Source organism: Lissotriton vulgaris, chromosome 7 (genome assembly GCF_964263255.1).
Source record: "Lissotriton vulgaris chromosome 7, aLisVul1.2, whole genome shotgun sequence".
NCBI lineage: Eukaryota > Metazoa > Chordata > Amphibia > Caudata > Salamandridae > Lissotriton > Lissotriton vulgaris.
Genome location: NC_141695.1, coordinates 1,525,329,148 through 1,525,344,395, shown reverse-complemented (window position 1 = coordinate 1,525,344,395; position 15,248 = coordinate 1,525,329,148). Strand labels below are relative to the sequence as shown.

At 42.6% G+C, this 15,248-nt stretch overlaps 1 protein-coding gene across 1 annotated transcript in view; it reads right to left on the bottom strand.

The window, feature by feature from the left end:
- RABEP2 (rabaptin, RAB GTPase binding effector protein 2) overlaps positions 1-15,248 on the bottom strand; it is a 305,401-nt gene that overhangs the window by 169,302 nt on the left and 120,851 nt on the right. The window contains exons 7-8 of the mRNA XM_086932395.1: positions 12,440-12,538; positions 12,022-12,159 (exon numbers count right to left, since the gene is read on the bottom strand). Of these exons, the coding sequence (XP_086788521.1) occupies positions 12,022-12,159; positions 12,440-12,538 (237 nt within the window). The remainder of the gene's footprint in view (positions 1-12,021; positions 12,160-12,439; positions 12,539-15,248) is intronic.

Here is a 15,248-nt window from a genome sequence, read left to right as displayed (position 1 = left end):
TATGTTGTAGTAAGATACTCCCTAATTTCAAAAGGAAACAAGAATTATCCTCATTGGGGCCATAATACCGCACATGTATACGGAGAGCTACCTATGGAGAGGGTTGCCACCAACCATCTGCCAGACTGATCGGTGTCCCATTTCTGGACTTCAATCCCCTTATTTGCTCGAACGATGATGGCTACACCCCTTGAAATACCCTTTTGCCTGGAACATAGTACCTCTTGGACCCAACCTAATTGTCCTCATATGATGCAAAATTGCTAGGTTGCCGGCTGGAGCTCTGGAAGGTTGGCGCGCTCTGGTTTAAGTTCAGATATGGCTGTTAGTAGGGTTATTAGTAATAAATTCCTCTCCTGGAATCTTAACGGTTTAGGGGGTAGAAGAAAACAATCTAGGGTCTGTGAATATTCTTTAGTGATTACTTGTTAAGTTTTGATAACGAGACGTATTATTTTTTTGCCTTCTCCCTTCATTCTTTCCTCCTCTTTATTCCCTTTTTCCCCATCTTTGAAAAACTCATAAAAGCATTGTTCATTGGTACAAGGCTTTCCCCTTTATTGGGGTATGTTTTCAATTCGCACTCTTATTACTGGATGCATATTATTTCCTTGACATTATTTGCAGATGTAATGATGTTTTACGTTGACTATTTCACCTAATAAAGCTTTTTAAACTAAAAAAAAAGAAATGCCTTCAATCAATTCTCCGCTCAGTACAGTTCACAACTAGACACCAAGAGCGCTAGCACTACAGAAAACATTCAATACAATCTTGATTTACTTAAAACACAGAGAAATGGTGTAGACAATTTACAGTGTGAACATTTAGTTATTCTTGACAATGGCGTTCCTACTAAGAGTAAGAAAATATGGCAAAAATTAGCAGATATAAGAAAAGTGAAAAAGGCAACGTTCTGTTCTATATGCTATAAAAAAATGTATATCACAAAAATGTGTATGTGGGACAAAAATAAATAACAGTAGAAGATACTGACTTCCCATCTGGAAAAATTGAAAAACTGCATGTTTCCATAACTGAAGAAATCTACGAACATTACAGTATTCATCCACTTCATTCTAAAGAAGTGATGGGAATACTATAGAGTTATTCCAAATGAAAGAAGCAAAGGGAAGTCCCATTACTGTATGCGAAAAAAGCTTGGAAGATCGTTCTTTCCCTCAGTTCCTTCCCACACGAAAAAGAGGACGATATGATGACCGACCTGTGCAGATTCCTGCATCTGAATACCAGACATCAATGTTATATGCAGAAAATCCAAGATTTCAACAATGTATCCCATATTTGTTCCATCTTTTGTTTGAGAGTGATTTATCTGGACTTCTTATGCACAAAACAATGTATTGAAAACATGTGCATCTGCAAAATGTTTCAGCAAACAAATGTATGCATAAAGTACAGCAGAAAGATAATATTTTGGAATCTCACCTCCTTAATCTCATGGCATGTCAGCGTTGTAGTAATGAGTACTGTAACCGTCGTCATGGACAACTAAAATGTATGCTAAGGAACTTAGAAACTCCTACATAGTTCCTTATGCTAAGCTCTGCTGACTATGCTTGGGATGATTTCCTTCAATTTCTTGATTACACAAATTCATATGATCATACTCAATTTCATCTAATACTTCCACAAAATCAGCATCTAAAGTTTAGTTTAAAAAATCACACATGATATCTACAGCTTTTATATTTTCCTCTTCATTCTCCCTACTTATAAAAATTAGGTTTAGGTCTTCTATGACACGGTTACTAATGTCGAAACAGTCTTTCAAATTTTGTTGATTTTACATACTGAATTGCTTATGTTGTAGGTCCTTGTACAAAAACATAAACACTTAATTTTATCTTCACTGTAATATCAGCATATTTGATGATTTATATGAAATATCTTACAATTAAACCAATATTTTGTACATGAGTGTATATTATTTTCAAAATATTCTAAAATTAAATACAATAAATACAGTGTCACTCTGTATTTTGTCAAGTGCTTTATTTATTTATTTATACTACCTACTGTTTTGCAAACTTAACGACAGCACTGCCTTATTTTGACTCACCCCATTACGTTCTCAATTAGAGTTGAGAGAAGCAAAGGAAAGGAGTAAACTGCATGTCTACAGATGTACTCCTAAATTTAGAACACTGGATGAAGCACTGAATAAATAAAGTTAGATATAAAACAATATACACATAAAAAAAGGCTGCATAAAAGATACACAAAGGAAAGCAACACAAATAGATCACCAAATATTAAAACACAAACTGGTAAGTCACCAAAAGAACAAAAAAGCTAAGAACACTGCAACGGACGCTACGCTGTAGAACTCATTGTGAAGAAAGGTAGAAACATACCGTAAATAAAGCTGAATTCAAATAAATAAAAAGTAAAAAAGATACATGGATGACTAAGTCACTGGAGTAATACTCTGTTCCCCAACACAAAAAAAGATTTTGGAAAAGTTATATCAACAAATGTTCAAGGAGCGGCAAAGGGACCCCATCCCCCGGGACTCAAAAAATAACATTGGGGACCGTGGAGAATGCCAATGCCTCCATGATCGCAGCCGGCTCCCCGCATCCTTCGGAGCCGGCATTGCTTTCTCAGAGAGAACAGCTTACATGCTGCTCTCTCTAACGAAAAGCAATCTGCTTTCCTACTTGAAAGACATAGCAGATTAACTTGCTCTCTCTTTCAAATAGGAAACCGGTTTGCTGTGCTAAAGTGGGGGCTGCGGTGCTCCCGACCTACCATAGCAAACAGCAGTGTCCCGGGGACAGGCGCCCCGAGACACTGCAATAGCCGACCCAGGGAAATGATGGTCCCCAGGGCCATCAAGGGTTCCAGTAAGGAGGCCGCGCGACCCCCTCCCAACATTTAAAAGTCCCGAGAAGTTAAAGTCCCCGGAGCTGGGAAATCCGTGCTATCACAGACCCCCTATTTTAAATATTACTGCCCCAAGAAGGAGGCGGTCCCCGAAGAATGTAGGAGACCCGATACCGCCCACATACTTCAAAATAAACAATGCTGCCAACACTTCCTGGTTTATAGTGCCGACAGACAGTTGACAGCCAATCAGCATGCAGCTTGTGCTCGTAATTCCACAGATTGCCGTATGCGTACGTCACGATTTTTCTTTTAAAACAAATAAAGAAATAAAAGAGCCTAAACATCCATGTACGACCCCCAGAGCAAGCCTAGAGGGTCAGAATGTTTCTAGCCTGCCCCCTTCCCTTACTTCGCAACTTTGTTTTACTGTTTTCTTGTGACTTGCTTCGAGCGACGAACAAGATGGCTGCCAACACTTCCTGGTATCGAGTGTTCACAGACAGTTCACAACTAATCAACATGCAGCTCCTGCTCGTAATTCTACGTATTTCCGTACGCGTACTTCGCAATTTTTCTTTTTTAAGAAAAATAGAGCCTAAACATCCATGTACAACCCCCTGAGCAAGCGTAAAGGATCAAAATGTTTGTAGCCTACCCCCTTCCCTTATTTCTGAACTTTCTTTACTGTTTTCTTGTTACTCGGTTCTACCGAGGCAGAAGATGGCCGCCAACACTTCCTGGCTTCGAGCGTTGACAGACAGTTAACAGCCAATCAGCATGCAGCTAGCGCTCGTAATTGAACGAATTTCCGTACGCGTGCTGCACCCCGTCTCTAGATATCGCTATGATTTTACTTGAAATTTTCTCAGAAACTACTGAACGGATTTACACCATTTAACAAAAAGCACAATCTGCGAACCGAACTCTACCTCTCTGCCAAATTTCATGAAAGTCCATTCAGCCGTTTGAGCTGTAGCCCTGGCTAAAGGTCCCTATGGAAAATTGCATGGGGAAAACACGTTTTGGGACCCCCTTTTTTCTCGGCCCCCACTTGACGAATCACCCCCAAACTTTCAAGGAAGGAGCGGAACCGAGCAGGCCATTTTCTTGGAGAAATTCACGAAGATTCGTCCAACGGCGCCAAAGTTATTCCAAATAGAATGTTGTGGATTTCCTATGGAAACTAGGTCCTAACAACAAGGAGTTGTTGTCTCACGTTTGGAAATAAAATAACTGCGTGAAAACCAAGAAGTATGCCGCAATTCTTTTCTGGTATGGGATTAAATTGAGACACTGTCCTCGTCTCATCGCTGGCACCACGACAGGACAATTTGCTTGTATATACATATATATATATATGAGCAAGGGCGGATGCCCGAAACGCGTCAGATTTTGTTGGACTGAAGCTTTAAATAAATCTTGTGCCTTTATCTACTTTTTGGATTCGTGTGATTTTCATGGGTCGACTAAATGCGGAGGCTTTGAAAGACTGCTGTTGCTATATATATATATATATATATATATATATATATATATATATATATATATATATATATTGAAGCTCCTGTGTTTAACAAAACACGCCACACTCGCGGGGGTAAAGGAAGACAGGCGTTTATTGTGCAGCAGCCTGCTGGATAGCTACAGGGTCCATGGAAAGCCTCTGAAGATTCAGATGCCGAGGGTTCGTCTTGCAAATTCCGACGCGTTTCGAAGGTTCTGTTTCCTTCTTCCTCAGGGAAATGACGAACATCACGAATGGTGTTTTCAGGTACGAGTCCAGTTAAATATATGACACGCCCCTATTGGCGGGCTGGGCTGATGCCGCGGTGTCTGCTGGAACAGGTAGGCTGTCTTGATTATTATGCTTATTTCGCAGTCCTCTGTGTGATCCTGTACTGCTGCTGATAATCACCCGCTCCGTGCCCCCTCGCCTGCCACGATAACAGCTGAGCATGGAGAAGGAGTGGTAGATAGCCGGTCTCCTTTAATCTGTATGATTCCCAATTAAGGCTCCAACTCCGGCTGGTACTTTGGCGGTGCTCGACATATGCAGGGTCTCTACAACGCTCCTTTTTCCGCCATTAATGTCCATGCACTCTTGAGGCGGGTGCAGAAACGGTGGCGGACCGTTGAAATATTGAAGCTCCTGTGTTTAACAAAACACGCCACACTCGCGGGGGTAAAGGAAGACAGGCGTTTATTGTGCAGCAGCCTGCTGGATAGCTACAGGGTCCATGGAAAGCCTCTGAAGATTCAGATGCCGAGGGTTCGTCTTGCAAATTCCGACGCGTTTCGAAGGTTCTGTTTCCTTCTTCCTCAGGGAAATGACGAACATCACGAATGGTGTTTTCAGGTACGAGTCCAGTTAAATATATGACACGCCCCTATTGGCGGGCTGGGCTGATGCCGCGGTGTCTGCTGGAACAGGTAGGCTGTCTTGATTATTATGCTTATTTCGCAGTCCTCTGTGTGATCCTGTACTGCTGCTGATAATCACCCGCTCCGTGCCCCCTCGCCTGCCACGATAACAGCTGAGCATGGAGAAGGAGTGGTAGATAGCCGGTCTCCTTTAATCTGTATGATTCCCAATTAAGGCTCCAACTCCGGCTGGTACTTTGGCGGTGCTCGACATATACAGGGTCTCTACAACGCTCCTTTTTCCGCCATTAATGTCCATGCACTCTTGAGGCGGGTGCAGAAACGGTGGCGGACCGTTGAAATATTGAAGCTCCTGTGTTTAACAAAACACGCCACACTCGCGGGGGTAAAGGAAGACAGGCGTTTATTGTGCAGCAGCCTATCAAAAAATCTGACAAAGGGGGAAATATGGTGGTGTTACCCCGTGACATGTATATTAATGAAGGCCTATCCCAGTTGAGTGATGATACTAAGTATGAAAGGAGTAACAAAGCAATTTACCTTGCCTGTGTCTCGAAATACACGGAACAACTCAATGAGTGGAGGGAAAGGAAGCTCATTAGTAAAGAGGAATTTAATTTTATCCTCAATAAACACCCCAAATTGCCAGCCCTCTACCTTCTACCCAAAGTTCACAAAAATGCAACTAATCCCCCAGGTCGACCGATTGTGTCATCACGGGGCAGTTGTTGGGAAAACACCTCGAGATATGTGGACTTCTTTCTACAACCTTTGGTTATGAACCTACCTTCATATCTCAGAGACTCTGGCCATTTCCTACAGAAAATTAATAACATGCCCTGGGACCCCAAGTATCTCTTCATGACCCTAGATGTAAATAGCCTTTACACCTGCATTCCCCATCAGCAAGGCATTGAGGCATGTAGACATTTCCTTAAAATACGGTCCATCTCCTACCTTCTCCATATGAGATGATTCTGGAAATGGCACACATATGCCTAAGCAAGAATTTTTTTCTATTTAATGAGACTGTCTACCATCAGCTACTGGGCACCGCAATGGGGACTTGTTTTGCGCCCAGTTTTGCCTGTCTTTACCTGGGACAGTGGGAAGAGAAGGTGGTTTATCAGTCCCCTGCGTTTTCGACCAAGGTGTCTTGTTGGCTACGCTACATAGACGATATTTTTATTGTCTGGAGTGGAAGCCAGCAGGAAGCATTGGAATTCGTGAATGAACTGAACTCCAATGAGTTCAATCTTAGCTTCACCTGCCATATTGACCCCATAACCATTGAATTCTTGGATGTCAGGGTGGAAAATAGGAATAACACTCTTACCACGACCCTATTCCGTAAAAGTACAGCCGGGAACAGCCTACTGCACGCCTCGAGCTGCCACCCCACCAACTTAATCAATTCTATTCCTATGGGGGAATTCCTTAGAGCCAAACGTAATTGCTCTAATGAATCAGACTACAGTACAGAAGCTGCCCTCATGAGCACAAGGTTTAAAGAACGAGGGTATGGTCGAAAATGCATAGCCAGGGCCCTAGCGAAGGTGAAAGAAAAAGACAGAATAAGCCTCCTCAACCCCAGTGCACCATCGAGTCAGTCTAACGTAGGGGTGATCAGCAGATTTATTACTGATTACAACTGTGACTCAAGGGGGGTAAGGAATGCTCTTAGCAAATACTGGAACATCCTAAAACTAGATAAGGACCTTTCCCCAGCAATCTCCGAGCATCCCCAACTCACGTTCAGAAGACCCAAATCCCTTAAAGATCTTCTCTGTTCGACTCTTTTACCTAAAGCAATCAAACAGAGAAATCCAATACAAGGTTTTTACACTTGTGGCAGGTGCAAAGCCTGTCGCAACAGCAAAAACACTAAGGAAGTACAGCTGTCTAAGGAAACCAACAAATTCAAAATTACCAAGCATGTGACATGCCTAACCGACCATGTTGTATATGCATTGAAATGCCCCTGTCAGCTGTACTACATCGGCAGCTCCAAACACCAAGCCAAGAAAAGGGTGCTCGAACATATGCAAGCCATAACTAATGGAGATAAGCAATACCCCATTGCCAGGCACTTCGCTTTGCACCACAAAAGCAATGCGAATTTGCTGTCATTTTGTGTATTGGAGACAGTCCCAGTCAGGGAAAGAGGGGGAGACCGTATCAAGGAGATGAGGAGACTGGAATCCAGACTTATCATCAAATATAAGACGACCCAACCTAATGGCCACAATTTGCATGAGGAATTGAGTGTGCATTTGGGTTAAGTGGTCGGTTTGTCTGCGTTTAATTCTGCCGTTTAACCATTACTGTTTTATTATTGTCACTTATATTTCGGTCACTGACTGCATATTTCTCACTTTTGGTTTACAGAGTTACCGGATGAATTTTGGGAGTCTGTCCGAGTGTATGAATGGACCACACTGAATCAATTAAATTTTGGAACATTTTGCTTTTGCCCACTTGGGCGTAATCACAGTAACTTAAAGGGCTTTGCATGCGTGAAGAAGTTCGACAGTATGAATGACCCAATTCATTGCTGTCCCAGCACCCACTGGGCGCGATCCAATGACGACCATACTGCCTCTGCCTTTCACGGCATGTTGAAAGGGAACACCTATGTTTGTAGAACCATGGCCCACTGGGGCGCAATAGTTCTAAATACAAACTAAATGCTATGTAATTTCCGTTGATTACGTATTTTGCTTTGTTCCATACATTCCATATGATTCTAATCTGCATGTATAATGAGCCTTTATTTGCACCGGACTCAGCCTGTAAATGTACCGGTAGTCTGTTTTCCATGTGTATGATTTCAATACCATGTGACTGTATATATTCAGCACTTCCTGTTTGGTTTCGGTCTCGTGAAAAAGCAGAACTGACTGCGAAACGCGTCGAGAAAGCCATTGAATAAAATCACGCTTTGCACTTCTAAGTGGCCCGGATCTCTTTTCTTTACTGGAGAAAGTTTTGGTTGGATATATATATATATATATATATATATATACACATACATACACACACACACACGCATCACTGTTCAACAACAGCAAAAAAGAAAGCAATGAAAAGAACACCCAAGGATGATGAGCAATTATGAGTATCAGACTTTGAATTAATTAAAGATTTACAAGAAACAGGAAATGGGACATGATATTTCAACAAATTGTAAACCATCTTCAACCTTTTGGCCAGTGATACACAGGGATGGGATTGATAGCTATTTGAGATAGTAATACTGGGCATTAAGGAACTATATTCTAAAATAGAACATAAAGGGAAGAGCTATAAATAAACTCAGAAAAGATACAAGGATGTTTTGTGTAAATTAAAAAATAGAAATTATATCATAGTAGGGGCAAATAAGGGAGGAAAATTAGTGATGTGGACCTTGATACAATGTGCATGGAGGAGGCATATAGATGGTTAAATGATATAACATTTTACATTATTACTAACAGTCAAACAGCAAGCAAAGCACAGATCAAGTTCCACAATAAGTTGTTGGAATGGTGTGAATAGGAGGTTCATAAATGAAGATTAATATCTAGTTTGTGGAATGATCACCCTAGGATTCCTGTATTCTACCTTACACCTAAGACACATAAAATCCCTAACATTTTCTCAAAGGAATACCGTTAACTTTACTCAAACACATCCAGATGGTGCTTAACAAATAATTTATTTTTGTTTAACAAAGACATTTTTCAGCAGCAGACTGGTATGGCAATAGGCACCTGCTTTGCCCCACCTATTCAAATTAACAAGTGCTCCGAAACAAATTTGATGAGAAATGGTCACATCATGTAATGCTCTGAGTACGCTACATAAATGCCCTTTTTGTCATCTGGTGGGGGTCTGAGGAATGCGCCCAAAGCTTTGCAAAGAGATGAAATGACAATGATCTGAATCTAAGCTTTGCAAGTACAGTAAGTGATACCGAAGTAAACTTTTCGGATTTGCCTATCTATATCAAGGGCAATAAATTACATTCTTCAGTGTTTAGGAAGCCATCAGTTTTATATTCAAGCAGCTTTTATCCAGAAAGTCTGAAAAGAAACGGACCCTATGGAGAAAACTTATGGTTGAGAAGAAACTGTAGTGCACTCGAGGAGCAAAATCCAGCAGGTGGGTCTCCAGCGTTTTCTGTAACAAGGTCTACTCATGTTCAATGAAAAGCTTCCTGAGCTACTAATATTACTAGAGTTATAATAGTGATCACATCAGACAAGATTACATTAGTGGCCACCATATACATTACAGTAGTGATCACTTCAGTTCATCAGGAACGGTTGCCAGCAGTAATGTAAAAAGGATTCTCAATGTGGAATGTCTCTACATAAGTGATATATAACAGTTAATGCAGCATCTCACTTGGCTCAAAGGTAATATTAATGGTGCTGCATGATTCACCACTCGAATATCAGCCTTAAAAATATTTTGGAAATTCAGCCATTTTTCTACAAACATCAGATTATAACTTGTAAAAACAAATACACATTTTTGTGTCAAATACATGTTTTTCAATTTTGGTATAATATAATAATTTAGCTGAGCAAATGCGTCTAGTTTAATAAGCTGACTGCACATAGGAGAGCTTCTTGCAGGTAGATGGAGAGCTGAGGGTAACTTGAGATACTCATTGGAGAAGCCTGGCATGACTGGCAGATAGATTTTTACTAAGAGGATACTCGAAAGAAATGGTTGCGACTGCCAGACATAGGGTAAATTTGGAAAAAATTGAAAATATACTATACAAAACAAGAAGAGAGACATCATTCTAGGAAGGTTTCTTACCGAATACTGCACAGAATGGAAACAAATAAGGAGTATAATGAGTAAACACTGGCATTTGATCAGAAATGATCCAACAATTAGGAAAGAAGTACCTAAAAATTTGCCATAGCATATAAAAGACTAAAATCTCTGAAAGGTGAGCTAGTGAAATCTATTTCTGAGAGGAGTAGTAAAACTCACTGGCTAGATAAAAGCAAAGGGGTTATCAAATGTAAGAAATGCAAGGCTTGCCAGTTTGGTATGAATAAGACTTAGTTTTCTTCTCCATTTGTAAGCAAACCGATGGAGATATTAGGAAAATATAATTGTAGAACACATTGTTCTGTGCACATCTCGTATGTGGGAAGCACTATACAGCAGGTTCCTAAACATATTCTACAACGTGTGAGAGCTATTAAAAACAAAAACATAGCATACCTAGTGGCACATCACTGCTGAAGTACATGCAGGTAATAAGATTCTACAGTACTTTGTGATTGACTCTGTACCCAGATAATATAAAGTAGGGAATAGAGAAAAAAACGCTAAGGCAGCTTGAATCAAAATACATCTTACAGCTTGATAGTAGACCCCAGGTGGCTCAACACAGAAGAGGATTTATTCACATATCTATCAAGTTTTGGTAACTTCAGAGAGGAAATGGGGTGAAAATTGGAAACCTTTAGTAGGAAATTACACTTTTGGATTCATATGTGTGTACACCAGACAAAAAAAGACAATTACCTGAGATTTTCCCACTTAGGAGAGATACAGAAACAGTAACGCGGCGCCTAAGCTGTTTGATCAGCAAGCAACATGAGTATATTTAAAATTGTGCTTTTTTTGCATTCGTTATGTTATGATGGTAATATATAAATTAATTTGAAAAGCGCATATATTATATGGTATGAATTTGCTTTTTGTAATTTATGTTTAAATTGATGATTTGTATATTCTGTGGGGTGACTGAAATGAGATGATATTGAAAATGTCTCCCTCCCACATTTGACTTTTTAGTTCTATTATGATTGTTATTATACAAACAAACTTCTGTGTTGGAGAAGAGTAGGCGCCTTAGTTTACAAATATTCAACGTCAAGTAATAGTGTTTTACAAAGTCAGGCATTAGGCGGTCTTTGGTTGTTTGTATTTAGGCACTGTGTACTTTATTTGGCATGTGAAATATGAAAACATCCACAATGTGGTTTAGGACTATGATTTTTTAAATCACGTGAACGTTTATAAGGGAAAAAAAATTACGTCTGTGTGAGCAGACCCATTAGCGTGACTGAAACCCGTTATGACAGTCTGCCAATCAAGACTGTTTTTTTTCGGGCATGAAGTTTCTGGAAGTGTCGGCAACTGTTATTTGCAGCAGGAAGGGTATGAATCGTATGAAAGAGCTGTCTCTGCTTGAGCTGATACCCCCTTGGTCAGGTGAATGACTGGGCAGACTGACATACATACACATGTATGTATCTCCTGACTCAGGGAGTATCGGCTAAAGCAGAGAGGGCTCACTCGCATGATTCGTCCCCTTCCTGCTTCAAAGAACAGGCATCAACACTTCCAGAAACTATATATTTAGACGTTTCTCACCAGAATCCAAAGTTTACCCTATAGTCTAGTAGGAATACCAATGTCTATTAACCTTTCCTATATCTGCTTGCTCTCCAATGACTTATGCAGTTTTAAAAATCTCTTTAACTAGTAACGTTTGAACTCAAACAAAGAGAACTTTGTTAACGTAAGCATCTACAATGTGACTGTGGCATATATGCCACCAAGGTGAGGTATCCCAAAAAAATAGGGTCTCTGCAACAGTTTCTCCCTATTAATAAGGAGGCAGGATAGCAGGAACTCCCTGAAAAAAGCACTGTGGTCACAATATTTGCAGGCTCAAAGAATCTCCTCTTAGGGTCAGAAAACAACTCATGGAGGTAATCCCTTGAAGTCTTTCCCACCCTCTTATCTTTCCTCTTTGACTCTCACCGGCACAGAGTTAGGCAAGGATGCTTCTTCCTCTTCTGGGGGAACCTGAACCTTCCGTCTTCCCCTCAGCTTTTCATTCTCATCACTCAGGCTCTTCACTTCATAACAGAGGCGCTTGTGAGAAGAGGCTAGCTCTGCCTGAAAGGTAAGCAAATGCACAAGTCAATGGAGAGCCAGAAAAGGGCGATAACTAGTTTGTAAGGAGGAGGGTGGCAGGGTATGAGGCTCTAGCAGGAGTGGGTCAGGAGGGCATACAAGAGTTGGGGCAGAAGAATATGAGAGTGAGGTCTCTGTTAAAATAAAATGCTGATCAGTGGTTGTAATGGGGTAGGCATTATACAAGACGCTGTACTCAACAGTTTTTGGGTATGGAGTAGGAAGGAGTGACCTATGTTGAGTTAGGGTATTTAACACCTACCAGCTGTTGCTGGGTCTTATCCTGTGTCTGCGTCACTGTCACCTGCAGGTTCTGCAGGAGCTTCTCGGAGTTCTGAATTTGATCCAGCAGCACCATAACCTGTAGTGTAACCAGAGAAAACCTGCAGTAACTACAATGTAGAACTAACCAGACAATTCCTTTTTGCGTACCGCAAACATTAGCAATTAGCACAGTACTAACACAATTGTCTTGTAATTAATTTCAAAACGAGAACACAAAGTGCTACCCACAGTCAAAACGTCATATCCATTACAGGATCACACTGGCAGACAATTAACCACCACCATCCCCTATTTCATTTGTAAAGATCTCAAAGAAGAATGGGCTTGATTGGACTCCAAATATGGTAAGCAAGTAAGCATATTTCGAATCCCAACTTCTACTGTCTGAAGAGAAGTACTCAGTAATGCAGACTACTTGTTAAGCTTGGCATCTTTTGGCGTGTTTCCCCTGAGTTTTTGCTTTCTGAACTCCCGGTTTTTACTCTGTTTTTGCTGGCTTAGTGTCTCTGCGCACTTTTCTCACTGCTAATCAGTGGTAAAGTGCAAGTGCTCCTGTTGTAACCTGCATTATGGATAGGTGTTTCCATGATTGGCATATTTGATTTACTTGCCAGTCCCTAGTAAAGTGCACTGAGTGTGCCAGGGCCTGTAAATCAATTGCTGTTAGAGGGCTGCAGCACTGGATTGTGCCACCCACACAAACAGCCCATAAATGTAACTCTGGCCTGACATTACAGAGCCTGTGTGCAGTCTGGTACTGCCATGTCAACTTGGCAAGTGCACCATCTTGCTAGGCTCTAACCTTCCCTTTTCTTACATATCAGTCACCCCTAAGGTTGGCCCAAGGTACCCGTGTGGGCAGGGTGTGGTGTATGTGAAAGGAAGGAAATGCACTGGTGTGTGTGGCATGTCCTGACAGTGAATTACAGCCAATTCGGTTTTCACTATTGCAAGGCTACCTGTTCCCATAGGGCAGAATGGGGAGTTTGTTTATAACACCTTATAAATATAACCGGCCCTGGGAACTAGGTACAGAAATACAGTTTAGTATGCCTGAACACAGACTCTAAAGATGCATCTTTTAGTGAAGGTGATTTCTACATTCTGTGTTTGAAAATCACTTTTAGAAAGTAGGCATTTTCTTGCTCAGCCATCCAGCAGGCCTCTGCTGGGTTTGTGGATGGACTGTCTGGGTTTTGGATGACAGGGGCTGGGGAGCAGCAGTGGCTCTGGATAGTCTAGGTAGGTCAGGAACGGGCTGAATAGACCTGGGATGCATTTAGAGTAGGGGGAGGAGATTCTCTTTCACCTGAATGGGCCTGGTCTGCCGCAAGTTGTGGGCACCGCACTCAGCACCACCTCACTTCACGATGACACCTTGGCACCGCAGAGGGCACCACCGCAACGCGACCCTGGTCTTACTGACAACGCCTGCTGACACCGCCACAGATCCGCCGCTTGCACCGCAACCTGTGGGCACCGCACTCCGCGCCGCCTCGCTTCACAACGACGCCTTGGCCTCCCTGGCGGCAACGCTCCACGCCGAAATAGACGCTGCTTGCACCGCGGTTCGAGGGAACCGCTCGTAAAATTACAGGATGCACAGCCCTCATCCCACACCACAGCCTTGGCCTACCAACGCCGGCGCCATCGACTCCCGTTTGTCAGCCGATGACAGCGCCTCAGTAATGAGGACGACGCTGCTTGCACCATGACCTGCCAGCACCATGACGAGCACTGCCTTCATCTTGGACTGCGACCTTGGTCTCACCGCCGCCACCACCGAGCCGCTGCTTGCACCGCGACCTCAGTGCACCGCATGCCGCACAGCTGCAGGTTGAACCGCAGCACCCGATGCCTGCTGAAGCCAGCACTCTTGATCCCAACAGAGAGGAGCTCAACCTGTAACGCGAGTGACTTCAAGGGGCTCAGCGCTCTACATCTCCAACAGGTACTGTTTGCAGGTCCTCCCAACACCGTAGCTGGTCCGCGACGCCGCGATCAGCCTGAACTGTTTGGATTTGTTTGCTCACGATGCAGTGATAGCCCCGGAGGAGCTATTGACATCAGGGAACTGTTTTTAAAGAGTATTTTGATAATTGTAGATTTTTAAGTACTGTATTGTGGATTCTTATCGTTTTTGGTCAAAGGTGCAAGCCGTTGCCAACTAGAGGCCCCCATTTCTAACAGGAGCACTCGCTCTTTCACTGATCAGCAGTGAGAAAGTCAGCAGAAACACTAAGCCAGCACAAACAGAGTCAAAACCAGGAAATCAGAAAACAAACAAACATTCAAGGGAAACACGCCAAAAGATGCAAAGTCTAACACCCGGTAAGGTGAAATCCAACCTCAAAAGAATGCCCCTGCATCCAGCCGCCCAGGGGAGAAGAACCTGAGGTGCACCTACGTCCCCAAGCCCTTCAACTTACCTGCCCAGCTGTTGGTTCCTACGGTGAGTCTTCCTCGACCAAGCCTGCAGCTACAAAACCAAACTGAAAATCCCCATCGAAAACAGGGCACCCAACGCCAAAACAGCAATCTACACCCAGCCGCCCCTGCGGGTACCCTTTTTGTACTATACCAGATCCCCCTTTGCCCTGAGCGTAACACCAGGAGCTAGGCTCCAACAACCTTTGTGGCCTTCTCTCCAGCAGCCACCAACCGGAGCCCCCCTATCCCCCATTGGAGAATATTGGGCCTCAACACTCTGTATCCGGCCAGCCGAGTGCCATTGAGGGTGTTTCAAGAGGGCATCCTTGACCCTGGGGGACCCCCCTACCGAGTCT